Source organism: Ambystoma mexicanum, chromosome 2p (assembly GCF_040938575.1).
Source record: "Ambystoma mexicanum isolate Mex_15411 chromosome 2p, UKY_AmexF1_1, whole genome shotgun sequence".
Taxonomy (NCBI): domain Eukaryota; kingdom Metazoa; phylum Chordata; class Amphibia; order Caudata; family Ambystomatidae; genus Ambystoma; species Ambystoma mexicanum.
This window is the reverse complement of record NC_090923.1, coordinates 173503689-173516994: the sequence shown is the minus strand read 5'-3', so window position 1 is coordinate 173516994 and position 13306 is coordinate 173503689. Positions and strand designations below refer to the sequence as shown.

General features: G+C 48.8%; 1 protein-coding gene across 4 annotated transcripts in view; it reads left to right on the top strand.

Annotated features, from left to right (window-relative positions):
* IFT122 (intraflagellar transport 122) overlaps positions 1 to 13306 on the top strand; it is a 1464758-nt gene that overhangs the window by 573263 nt on the left and 878189 nt on the right. For all 4 annotated transcript variants that reach the window (XM_069643447.1, XM_069643448.1, XM_069643450.1 and 1 more), the window contains exon 14: positions 10838 to 11035. In XM_069643447.1, coding sequence (XP_069499548.1) covers positions 10838 to 11035 — 198 coding nt within the window. The remainder of the gene's footprint in view (positions 1 to 10837; positions 11036 to 13306) is intronic.

Below are 13306 nucleotides of genomic sequence, written 5' to 3'. Positions count from 1 at the left end.
TCCTCACTAGGCTGGGCATTTCTTGGCCGGTTCTGCTCCGGAAATCTTCACATGCCCAGAAAGCCATCGCGACTTGAAAAGGAATAAGGAATACAGGTTAGCAAGAAAAGACATTACTGCGCCGCACTTCGCGCTTAACCTACCATCCATCATACGCTCCTGCGTCCATCATCCTGGCAGGAGCCTGATCCAAGCAGCGCATCCACCGAACCTTCGTGCACCTAAGGGGGAATAAATAAATAAAGAAAAGACATTAATAGCAAGAAAGGAAAGCAAGGACACTTTAAGACTGCTATAACCAGATTTACCTCCTTAAAGACACTTGAACGGGTTAGCACCAGTGAAGTTAACTCGGTCGCTTCAACCCGTAGAAAAGTATGCGCCCCTGCACCACAGAAGGCAGGACGGAGAGCAGGCCAGACATCACAACAAGGTGAGGAGTGGGCCATCAGATCGAGTCCAGGGGGGGCTGGTGGGAGGAAACGAACTCTGTTCCTAAGTCCAGTCCTTCTGTGTTTTCAGGCCCGACTGCCATAGAAGGCATCATCCGGAATCGGGAAGGGTCCAGGGGTGAATCCGGCAACCAGAGCATAAGGGCGTCCCCGTGGATACCAGGTGAGCGTAACATCTAAGCAGATGAGACCACATCACCCCAGCCCTCATTGACCTTCACTTGCCCCCAATGCATGCATGAATCACCTTCAAGTCTTGCTGCATCATCTATAAGGCAGTCGCCCTCAAGTCACCCAGCCACTTAGTGGAGAAACTCAGCATCTCTGGCAGACAGCGGACCACCAGAAGCCAGACACGTGCAGAGTTGAAATCTGCTGCGCCAAAAAGGAAAGGACCAGAAACAAGCCTTCTCTGTCTATGTCTGAAGACTATGGAACCTCCTCCCCGTCAGCATCAGACTCCACCACGCTCCTGCAATTCAGAAAAGAACTCAAAACCCACCTCTTCAAGGAGTCTCTCCTCCTCAACACCTACGCCATCACGTCGCCCCTGTGTCACCTGACTCGCAAGACGCCATCTGCCACTCTCCTCCCCGGCACCTTGTACAGCAGTATCCCACCTCTGTGCCCCTCTGTATCCTACCCTCGCTTGCCGGTCAAGTCGCCAAACTCAGCCTTTCATCCTTCCGAGGTTGATAAAGGAGCACCACACACCGGGGGTAATAATAAGCAGCGCTCAGATACCTGAGGGTTCGTAGTGCTACATAAATGTGAAATTATTTTTATTATTATTATTATATCTGATCTGTTGTTACCTCCAAAAAGAGCTCCATCTGTACTGTTGTATACATCTGTAAAGCACTCTGTTGCTTCTTGAAGCTAGGTCCGCGCTCAATAAATACCATAATAATGATAATAACTGTGATGAAGGAGGTTATTCCTGAAGCTTTCTTGACTCTTGGTTCTCGGGCTGTCACTATTGTGACTAGGGAGATTACGCGCCTGGTTCTTCCTAGGGTTGCGGTCTGCTGTTCAGTCGACACTTCTTTCTGGTTTGCTTGCGTGGCTCGGCGAACGACCGGTCCACTACCCAGAGGTCACACCACCACTTCGTCTTCCCCAGCACTACAGTGAGTCGGCTCTCGGTCGTCTCACAGGACTTCTCTGCGACTTCCACTCTTCTGCGTCGTCTCTTCCGATTACCAACTTCTATGTACAGCTGACAGGTTCCCAGTTTGAACATCCCGGGCTTTGCTGGCTCCTTGCCAGCTTCTTTCTTCTTTCAGTCCTTCCTCTGTTTTTATCTCTCTTAGTCTTTTTGGTTGTTTCCATGAGGTACTTACTCTTCATGCTTTCTTGTGGCCACCTCTTACAATTACTTTTGGAAAGAGGTATGTCATCATTCCTATTGTTCTTTGCCTCAGTGATGTCACGTCTCAAGCAAGGAAAGGAGGGAATGTCACACTAACCCACAGTAGTACTTCAGCTGCAATCTCTGCAGACTTTAGTGATGAGAGCCCGTAAATCGTCACAGGAGGCAAGTGTCACCAAGTCTTGCTTAGAAAGACAAATTATGCCCCCAAGCATTAGGGTAAGGAAATGACAGGTTCAGGGACCAAGATTATATGTTAAATAATCAAACAACACCCACAAGCTACCTTGAGCCGGGAAATCTCCAATTGCCTAAATCACATACGTGGTTGAGCAATGCTAGCTGGAGCCATAAAATGTGTAAAACTGCTGAAGAAGTGCTGTTAGTGCTGTTCCGTGCATGCGCAAAAGAAAATGCCAAGGTGGCAGACTCTTTAAAAGTCTATTTTAAAGCTTCTAGCAAAGGAGGGGACAGAGCCCCGGGAGACGTGCGCAAGCTGCAGATCATTAGGACCTAAACAGTCCCACTCTAAGTCACATAACTTCTAACATCTAAATAGAGTTCAGCAGGGGCGGAACGGGCTTGCGATATAAACCACTGAGTTTTGCATGATGATAGCGTTAAGATTCAGTAGAGGATTGCTTCTGGAGAGGTTTTTTTTTAGGTGTAAGCAGTCAATCGAATTGTTAGAAGAGGTGAAGCTTGAGAAGGAGTTAGAGAGCAAGAAGATGATAAAGAGTGACAAGGAGATGGAGACTGAGAAGATGGTGGAAAGAAAGAACGTTGTGAGTAGAAAGGAAGTGGTTAGAGGTGCAATGGAGAAGAGGAGGAATGCTGGAGAGAGCATGACGTGACGAATCCCAGGATGTTGTCACTGCTTCTGAAGTTGGAGCCCCTTCCCATGAGGCCAGGGTGGGGAGGCCACTAACCGATAGTCTCCCTGGGGGTGGTTCTCAGCGGGTGGATCTCATGGTAGTGGAAACCCCCTTTGGGACCAGTGAAGACCATATTGGGAGAATGCAGTATTTTCTCGAATTCCATGACCCTAGACCCTCTTCCCACAGTTACCCCACTCTTCCTTCCCCTCATTCCTTTTCACTCTTCTCATATCTTATATATTTTTCTAAAGCAGTCCATGTAGAAAGTAGTGAGATAAGGAGGATTCCTAGTGAGTTACCACACCGGCACTCACTTAGTATTGAGACTAGGAAGAGGTGCCGCGCAACACCAAATAACCATTGGAACCACTTGTACCAGTCTAGTGGTTAAGCGTCATTTATTGGAAGAAACAAGATAAAAACGAAAGCCTCACTTGACAGATTGTCAAGTCCTCCCTTGAGGGAACCACGAAAGCCAGGAGGAACCTGATGTGCTGACAGGTGTTGACTGGAATGCCAAGAAGAAGGAAAGAAAGTCAGAGGGCGTTCCAGGATGCGAGGACCACACAGACCGTAAGCGGAGTAAGACTCCCGGTGCCCCAGAGATCCGGGAAGCACAGGAAACTGAGACCACGCTATCCCAGAACGGAGAAAGACTGCAGAGCTGCCGCAGAGCTGGGGAAGTTCCAGGAAGTTACCGGAGCTCGGCGAACGAGCCCAGCTACGGCTACGGAGCTGCCAGACGTGCAGACACACCACAAGGTATGCAGAAATGCTGTGAAGGCTCAAGGAAGTTGTGGTATGATTCAGAAGGCCGGGAAAGAAGGGTCTGGCACCCTAATACTGTCGGAAGAAAGCAAAGAAGTACACAGAGATGTGCTATGGCTTGGCAGCAGAGGGAAACAAGTCCACATAAAGGAAAACTGAGGTTGGATTTGCCAGTCTGGCTTCCAAATAAAAAGAACTGGAACTTGATGAAATGTTCATACAGTGCTTGGCTGGTTAGTGAACCAAGCATGTGTCACCCACTAGTGCCTGAGGAGTGCTTCCAGGCTACTCTTCCTAGTTGCAGCACCTGGTGAGAGGGAACCAGGTCTGCCCACCAGGGTCAGGGATCCACTGCAACTTGGAAAGCATCCAGGCTACTCTTCTTCGTCGCAGTACCTTGGGAGAGGCAACCAGGTCTGCTCATCAGGGTGAGGGACCCACTACAGCTTGGGAAGTGCATCCAGACTGTTCCTCTTCAGTTCAGTATATGGCAGGAGGAAGCCAGTATTGCCAACCAGTGTCTGGGGCCCCAAGGAACTATGTTATAGGCCTGAGGAAGACTAGGGGAAGGGACACATTTCCACTAACAGGAGTGGCTCAAACCATATTGGAAAGTCTTGCCAAGACAAGAATTGCCTTTTGGCCAAGGGAAGGGAGTCATTCCTCTGGACCAAGAAGAAGTCTCCTTTAAATTGACCCGGGGATCGAACCTGTTGTTGCTTCGTGTCGTCTTGCTTCCAAGACGCGCACGCTGCCGCTGAGCTATCCTCCCGGGACACTTCCATTGCTGGCAGCACCTCCTGTTTATCTTCCCCTGCCGGGACTCGGACTCGATTCTATTCTCATTCAGTCTTAGATTTTGGTGTAAGCCCATCCATTCCCAGGCCTGCTTGTGGTTAGTGAAGAAAAGTGTGTGCATTATGTAAAATCTTTAAATTTGCAGGATAATAGAGCACATATTTGATCTTTGTGGCGAGGAGGTGTTTTTTAACTGCATCAAATGACCGCCTGGCCTTCTGCACTGCTCGTGTGAAGTCTGGGACAATGGAGACTCGGGCGCTGTTCACCTCCAGTGTGCTCTTCCTGGGAGCTGTCTGTAGTATGGAGTCCCGATCTTTGGAGTTAAGGATCTTGGCAAGAACTACCCACGGGGGAGCTACGGGTGGGGAAGGTGAGGCTGGGATCTGATGAGCTCTTTCGACTGAGAAGACATTTGACAGCGCAGAGTTCCCCACTACATCTGTCAACCAACCCTCCATGAATAACTCAGCTGAAGATCGCTCTGCCCTCTCAGGGAGGCCGACCACTCGAATGTTACTGCAACAAGATCGACCCTCGCCATCCTTCACCCGCTCCTCAAGTAGTTTTGTGCACTTCAATCGCTCCGCCAGCTGGGTCTGCATAGTACCAAGCGTATATTCCACATCTGAGACCTACATATCAACCTCACCCATACGGGCCAACATCTTGTCAAGGTCATGGCGAAGGAATCCCACATTTATCCCCAGGTCGTCAATCCTCCCTTCAATAGATGACCTGGAGTCTGCAATTGCCTGCAGCAGGTCCTGTGCTGAGAGGGCAGAGAGGGAGTGGTGAATGCCTTCATCTTACTTTGATAGCTGGATTTTCAGGGTTTGTCTCTGGCCATATCTACCGTTATACTCGCCTGATGGGGGGGTGGGGCAGGTGGCTGCAGGCGAAATGGAACCAAACCCGCCGTGGATTTGAGCGCTGGATTCCCAGCCTCCCAAACAGACTTGGCCTCTACAATCGGCGGGGAAAGAGAGAGAGAAAGAGAGAGAGAAAGAGAAAGAGAGAGAAAGAGAGCCAGAGAGAGAGAGAGAGAGAGAGAGAGAGAGAGAACCCAGCACTACCAGCCACTGCTTGCAGACACGCCTCTGAGCTTCAGTTTATCGTGCTCCACCTAGGGTGGTGGGGGCGGGGGGCCAAGAGCTTCTGTGCACGGTTGGCGCCCCTGCGGCACTCCTTCACCATGCCAGGGAGTCAGCACAACAGTTCCACAAGTAGCTGCGGCACAGCCCTTCTCGCCTCAGGCTGCAACCTAGGATCATTTTCACGGGGCCTCCAGTCATAGCACTGATCACGCTCCAACTGCTAGTCCCTCCGCTCTCCCTGTTTGCTCTGTTGCTCCGGACCCCATCCATCCAATCGGCCAGGCACACCTGGATGCCAAGCCACCTCTTGTTCCTTATGCCTCCGGTGGTCCAGGTCCAGAAGGGCCTCTCCGTCCCTGCGCTGAGCTCCGCTGCACAGGCCAAAGCTGTCTGTTGCCTCACTTTCTGAGCCCCTCAGATCTCGGCAGTCACCCAGGGGGTGGTCTGTGCCTTGTGAGAAACCTGAGGCGTTTCTCCCATGCTATTCCTGGGAATCCCTAACTCAGGTGGCCAGGGAAGGACCATCCCAACCCTGGGGTAGGGCAAGCAAGGGAGGATCACCTGGGAGAGGAACCCTTGGAGACTGTGGGAGGAATGTCCTCGGGCGAGACATGGTATCCTTCCGTTCCAATACATCCCTACCCAACGTTCCCTCAGTCATTATGGGATCTTATCGGCCAAAACCCATTCGCCCACAACATTACATCTACCCTTTCGGCCTGACAAAAACGTATGTAATAGTCCCTTAAACCCTAAGAAAAGCTACAACTCCCCCTCCCCATTTTTCGAACAAGACTAAGAAGAAGAGGCAAAAGGAAGCTATAAAGATTACCCATAGTAACCAATGCACCAGGAATTCCTATAGGCAGTTGCCATTTAGTCCCGATAACGAGGCCGGGCAAGGTCAGACCTCCCTCTACAATCATTCCCATCTAAAACCTGTTATGCCCCCCAGTCAGTATAAACGGCAGAGCACACAGGCACACTCTGAGCAAGCTGGGGATGCTCGATGGTGCATAGAGGCCAGGAGGTGAGAATTCGAGCTGGAGAGACCTTGGAAGGCCTGGAGGAAGGATGACTGCCTAATTGCTGGGCCTGTGAGTACAGGAGAGGCTGCTGTGTGGCAAGGGAGCTCTGACTCCATGGACCCAAACCCGGGGCAGCTGGGATTACCTGGAAGTGCCCACACCAGAGTTCCTCCCCTGGGTAAAACTGGAAAGGCCAGGCCTTTGAGGGGCAGGTGGTAGGACCCTGACCTCAAGAAACATCCCATTTTAAAACCTGCAGCTCCCAAAACCGCCAGAATGCTGTGTAGGGGAGCTGACGAGGCAGGAGCGAAATAAGAACACAGCATTATGGGACTGGAAGTCCAAAGATATTTTGTTTGATAAAACTTGAGCAAGGTGTGACACGAGAAGGAGCAGATCTTCTGGGGCAAAGACGAACCCACTGGAGCAGGACCGATTGAAGGACCAAAGCGAGGGGTAGGAAAACCCCAAAGTTCCCTGCAGGAGGTTGTTGCCTCAGGGAAACCGTGAAGGAGACCTGGAGAAAGCCAAATCCCAGACAAAAAGAAGCCTGCATTGTGTTTCAAGGACACCAGCCACCCTCCCGAGTGAACGATTGAGCCGGGGAGGCGAGGCCTGTTAGGGAGAATTCTCTTATAAGGCTAATTTCCCAAACCTAGGGAGTCCCCCAGCAGCTTTGCTGGATTTTTGGGGTTTGTTTTTTTCTCCTGCTAAGAGTGAGACTCTTTTTTCCCACTCTTAGGCATGATTTGAGATATGTCTGACTTTTTGTGTGGTAATGGGCTATGGGGTCTTTTACTCCATAGGGTACCATCTGTTTTTCATGTGTGTTACACAGCACCCTCAGTGCAGTAACACAGGGGTGTCATAGTGACCCTCAAACATAGACTCCATACCCTGGGACTGACTACTGTCTCCCAGGGGATGTAAAGTCACCATTGACTTTACTAGTCCAAAATTGTGAACAGAACCAGTCAAACCATCATATTGTAGAAGTACTGGAAGGGGTTAATTCGATTGCCCCTGGGTCTGTTTTCAAGGGGGCACTGTCCAGTCCCCCCTTGTCGAGTTTCTGGCTGGTGGCAATGGTTACCACGCAAAATATTCCACCGGAATATTTCCTATGGGATTTTCCCATTGATTTTAAACACACCACTTTTTGGTGCAATGTTAAAGATACCGCCGGTTTATTTATTTAATATTAAATCAACGTTTGGGTCTTTTCGCAGGAACTCTTTTCTAAAATGGTGTTCGTGTCCATCTCTGTAACTCCAACCAAGGTCGGGCCCTTTGTTCCACTTTTTGGCGGGCTTCTCCACAGAAACCCTTCCAAATGGTGCCACTCTGTCTGGGTTCCACAGGATGTGTGGGGAGGGGAATTGGCACCCTGGATTGCGTTGCCTTAGCAACCCTAGTCGCACTCTATTCTGATTGGCCCAGTGGTGAACCGCCCGGGTCACCACTTAGCATGTTTGAGTGACAGCTAGGCTGTTGAATGGGGGTTTTCCACATAAAAGCAGGGCTTTTGGGACTGGAACTTGAGAAGTCGCCACATGACCTAAGAATCCGAAGAGGGAAGAAGCTGAGCCATCTGCAAACGACGACACACCCTGCTGCAACAAACTCGCCACATTCCCAACGACAAGTGAAGATCTTCTGCTGGACGAGTCTTCTTCCTTTGAGCTGGTGGGATCAAGCAGTTCGCCCCTTTCGCCTTCCAAAGACGTCTCTTGGTCGAATCGCCCGTGCCAAGCACCCCGGTGGCCGGATAGCCAAGCTTCACGACTTTGACCGCGAATAAAAGGAAAGCACCTTTCAACCGACAAACTCCCCGGCTGGTTTCATCCCTGTGCACTGCATCGACTCCATGTTTCCTCCTCAACGAGATCCTCTCTTCCCCTGGTCGAAACAACAAACTGCAACCACTGCCAGGAACAACTGCCACCGCTGGAGCTTCCTCTCTCTTTAAGGTACTGTGTTCTGCCTGGCCTCCCTTTCTAGGGATCGCTAAAGGTGACCCATAAATCCTTGGCTTTCCAACTGGGTTGGCCCCAGACCTTCTAACTTTACTTCTTGAATCACCCCAACCTCTTTTAAACATTCTGCAAAGACTTTTAGTGCATTTTAAACTGTGTGATCTTGGGCACATTTCGCTTTGCTCCATTTAAAGTGGGCCTGGCCTATGAACTTTGGCTCTACAGTGTATACTGCCTTTACTCCCTTGCTTTGAACTTCTAAAAGTGTTGGGAACTGTTTTATTTCTATGCTCTGCCTTTTTCTCTCCCTTTAACTTAACTATTGGAGTGCCATCTAGGCTACGCGCCCACATCTGTCTTAACAAATAGTGATGTATTAACTCTGACTTGTCTAATAGTTCTCAAGGGAGATGTGTATACTTTACCTGACTGTGTTTTAACTTGCTTTTGATTTAGAGTGCTAGTGAATTTCCTAAAGTGTGTTTTAAATAAATAATTATATACTTTTGATACAAAGCTCTGGTCAGTGTTTGTTTGCTCTACTGTGTTTTTAGCCCTATTGTGTATCCTCTATATACTGCCCTACTCTTCTTGAGAGAAGTCTGACTGCTCAGCCACATCTACCAGGCAAATCTGGGTGGTGCAGACTGCTACCAATTTGGTTTACTGCTTACTCCTGTAGTCTTAATCTTCTTGCAGTGTTCCCCAAGGGAACTGCACAGGATTCTGCCTAACAAGGCCAAGCCTGTGGTATCAACCTTGACTCGTGAATCAAAGCTGCAAAGACAAGAAAGGAATGCACACAACCGGTAAGTTAGCTAAAGAAATGAACGGCCGGTTTGTGTCAAGAAAGGATTGAAGCCGCAACAGTGTATCGCACAATTGAAGGTTGCGTATGTGCTGATGAGATGGAAAAGAAAACAAACCAGTACGCTGCAGATAACTCTGAAGCCAGTGAAACATTGTAGCAGAGTGGTCCGGCGAAAGGAAATAGCCCACTCAAAAGTCTCCACGAAATGTTTGATGTCTTGTTATAAAGCAGCAATGTGAACGAACTCTCAAATGGGCAAGGGTCAAGATTTACCCAGACGAAAGGGGAAGTTAAAAGGTGATTGCTTGAAGCGGAAGGTTTCTTTGAAGTTTTCTGATTGAGGTATAGAACTACCAATACCAAGAGACATTGCGGCAAATAACATTTAGGGAAAGCTGTAGTGAAAGTCGAAGTGGTCCTGGGAAGGTCTATGGTAAAAGCCTTGCACATTTGAAAGTCATCAACATCAGTGAAAGGTCCGAGGGAGACCGGAAACATGAAATAAGTTAGGGGAAGGGAACCCCTAAAGAATGTGAATGAAGCTTGGGGAAGGGAACCCCTGCAAAACTGTTATTGTGAGGTCCGAGTCCGGCTGAGGAAGATCTACGTTGAATCAGGTACTTTTTGATTGAATGGTCCGAGCCTGACCGAGGGAGGCCTACGTGAACTAATGATGCCTTGAGAGGTCCTGAATCCCCGACAGAGGGAGACCTACGTGAAGTTTTGTTGAACTGTGAAAGAACTTTTGGAGAGCTGAAATAAGTGACTTTAACGTGGAAGGCCAAGCGGGCTGTGACTCATGTTTTGAACTGCCTTTATTTTTGATAACCTGAGCCTAACTCTGTGATGTCCAACATGGGGAGGAGAGCTGGCCCAGCCACCTTGATCCTTTGTTACAACACTGACTTTTCTTTACATTCACATCCCCCTTTACACACTTTTTGTATAAGAGATACGGCAGGCATTAGGTTGTGTTAGTGTAGGCCATTTTGATTTAACATAGAATGACTAGGTCTGTGCTTTCTTTATTATTTGATGCTAGAGACTCCTCCCATCCTAGCTAGAGGGCAACGTAGGAATTTTTCCAAACTCCAAAATTCGAAAAAAGGTTTTGAGACTTGTAACTTTTGTGTCTGTGTCATACTTGTGATACCATGCCTCCCTTACAGCTTACAAGCCCCGACGGTATCGAGGTGGTGCAAGTCCGGGGAGCGGAAGCGCCCCTAATTTCAGGATATTTGTGGATACTTCTACATCAGTCTGCTGCGCTCTAATACCCCGCTTGTAATTTATATATTAGAATGTCCTACCTACCGTGCAGACTGCATTTTACCCCTATTTGTCTCTTGGATTTTTAGTGGCAGCTCTGCCCATGCAAAGGTGTGGTAAAAAAACACATGAAATTTTATGAGCTTACAGGTGTCCATGAATAGTTGTGAGTGGGATTGGTCAACGAAATGGCACCGGTTTGTGTGGGTACCGTTCCTTAGTCATGTGTAAAAACTCATTTGGTGAACGTATTGTGAAAGACATCTTATGTCTTGAAATGTCTCAGATGATATTCTAAACTTTCTGACTCATATGTATTTTTAAAATTGTTCCTCAGCATTTTTTTTATAGTTTTCTTTTCTACCATAACAATGATTTGCCCCACTAGGAGCCCAATGCCAACAGCGTGGCTTGGAACACTCAGTGCGAGGACATGCTCTGCTTCTCTGGCGGTGGTTACCTCAACATCAAGGCAAGCAATTTTCCTGTGCATCAGCAGAAACTGCAGGGTTTTGTGGTGGGGTACAACGGCTCCAAGATTTTCTGTCTACATGTCTATTCAATGTCCGCAGTGGATGTGCCACAGGTAAGCCTCATTTGTAGAATGTTGTTCTGTCTAATTCACTCTGATTTTCTACTTTGTTCTCTCTTATGCTTTGATATCCTCCTGTATGCCATATGTACTCTGATAGCCCCATGTCTGCCACCTTGTGCTCTGATACCCCTATCTGCCACTTTGTGCTCTGATACCCCTATCTGCCACCTTGTGCTCTGATATGCTCCTATCTGCCACCTTTTGCTCTGATATGCTCCTATCTGCCACCTTGTGCTCTGATATGCTCCTATCTGCCACCGTGTGCTCTGATATGTCCCTATCTGCCACCTTGTGCTCCAATATCCTGCTATCTTCCATCTAGTGCTCCAATATCCTCCCGTTTGCCACCTTGTGTTCTGGTATTCTCCTGTCTGGTACCTTGTGCTCTAAAATCCTTTTGTATGCCACCGTCGGCTCAGATGTTTTCTTTTCCTCTATCTTGCACTCTGCCACCATGGGTATTGTTCCACTGTATGCTACATTGGCTCTAATGTTCTTCTGTGTGCCATGTTCAGGGCTAGTGAACGTCAGGCAAAGATGCCTTTAGGACCACTCAAAAACCCCCCGCCTGGCGCATTTTGAAGTGCTGGTTTAGAGTATGTATTTTTGAGGCCTGGTGCAACCTACTGATGGTTCCTTAGTCAGCCCCTAGAATTACCTTTTGGTCAAAGTATCCTGACCATATTGTCCTCTGGTGTTCTCCGGCTTTTCACATTTTTCTCTCCTCATCTTTTGTCTCTAGTTTGTGTGTGCATGGAATTGAGACACTGGGCCTTGACCTTATCTGTACCACATTGTTGTCTCTCATTCTCTCTGCCATCTTGTCCCAAGGAATCATTGGACCTCATTCCGACTCCGGCGGTAACCCTGCCGGTGCTACCGGCGGGCTGCCGCTGGACTTGGAATTAATTACCGGTGCCTGACTTCCTGGTGCCACTGGGCTATTTCAAGTCCGGCGGCTGGGAAGTCAGGTGCCGGCAATGTCGTTAATCTTCATTCCGGCTTATAACTTTGCTCCCCCTGGAGGAATCCTCACCAAAAAAATCTATATGGGCGACTTTGAATTTTTTCGCCAAGTTGGGCGAGTTTTCGTGCGGGGGGGTGCAAAGTTATAGGGGGTCCCACATTTTTTTTCCCCTAGAATGAATGGGAAAAAACTTTGCGCACGACTACTGGGCAAATGGCTTGTTGGATTTTCACCAAATTTGCGGCAGGAGCCGGGGCTTGGGTCAGAAAGCGTGCTTTTGTGTGTTTGGTGGAAATCCGACCAGTACTTTTGCTGCAAATTAGTGAAATGTACGTCCCAAAAAATGTGTGATATCAGGGTCCGTTCCGCTGACCCATTTTCCTGTTAGCTCCGTGGACAGAAGTGTCATTGGCCTGCGGTACGCCGTGATGTCGCTGAACATTGGGCGCGGACAGTGGTTGGCTGGAGGGAAGCGTGCTGTGCGTCAAGTTTTTGGGAAACGCTGCCATCGTGTATCGGAGGACAGTGCGGCGGCGGAAGGGTCTGGAAAATGTACCGTACAGCATGTGTTGGCAGCAAGAAGGAAGGGAACGGTTGGGGGAGTGAGAAGTGGTGCATGTGACATATGTAGGTAGATGGAAGAAAACGGAGGAGTGCCTGGAGTATTTGCGCATACTGCATCAAGTCGCGGGTAGGTAGAGAGGCGCCTACTTTGTCTGGTTATTGGAGGCAGGTGTTGTAACGGCCAGATAGGTTCTGCCGTGAACTGTTTGCGGCGACCTCTTTCCGTGGTGAGACAGCAATTTTAGAAGGGAAATGAAGTGCACATGACCTAGGTTGGATGGGAGCGCGGATAGAATGCGGTAGTTGAGCACATGGTGGCATGCATGGGTGTAGGAAGTTGCGTTTGGTCTGTGGAAGGATTACACTATTGGGTGCATGGGCAAAGGTTGTAGACGGTTGGGCATGCACTGAATAGTGTATGGCTTTAGCATACCCACCGCAGTAACGCAGGTGTGGGTGTGCATCCGGTACAGGGTGGTGTTTGTATAGTGCGGTGTGTGCACATTGGTTCCAGTAGGGCAGTGATGCAAACCGATTGTGGGTAGTTTGGCAGTGACACAATAGTTTGGAAATGGAAGTGGGAACGCCATAGTATGTGTATGGAAGTGCAGAGGGGTGTAGGAGAGAGTGTTATCTTTGTACATTATCGTAACTGGTGTAATTTGTTGATACATAGTTAAATGGCGGTGCGCAGGTTGGGTTGGATTGCTGATGGTAGTGCTGTGTATGTG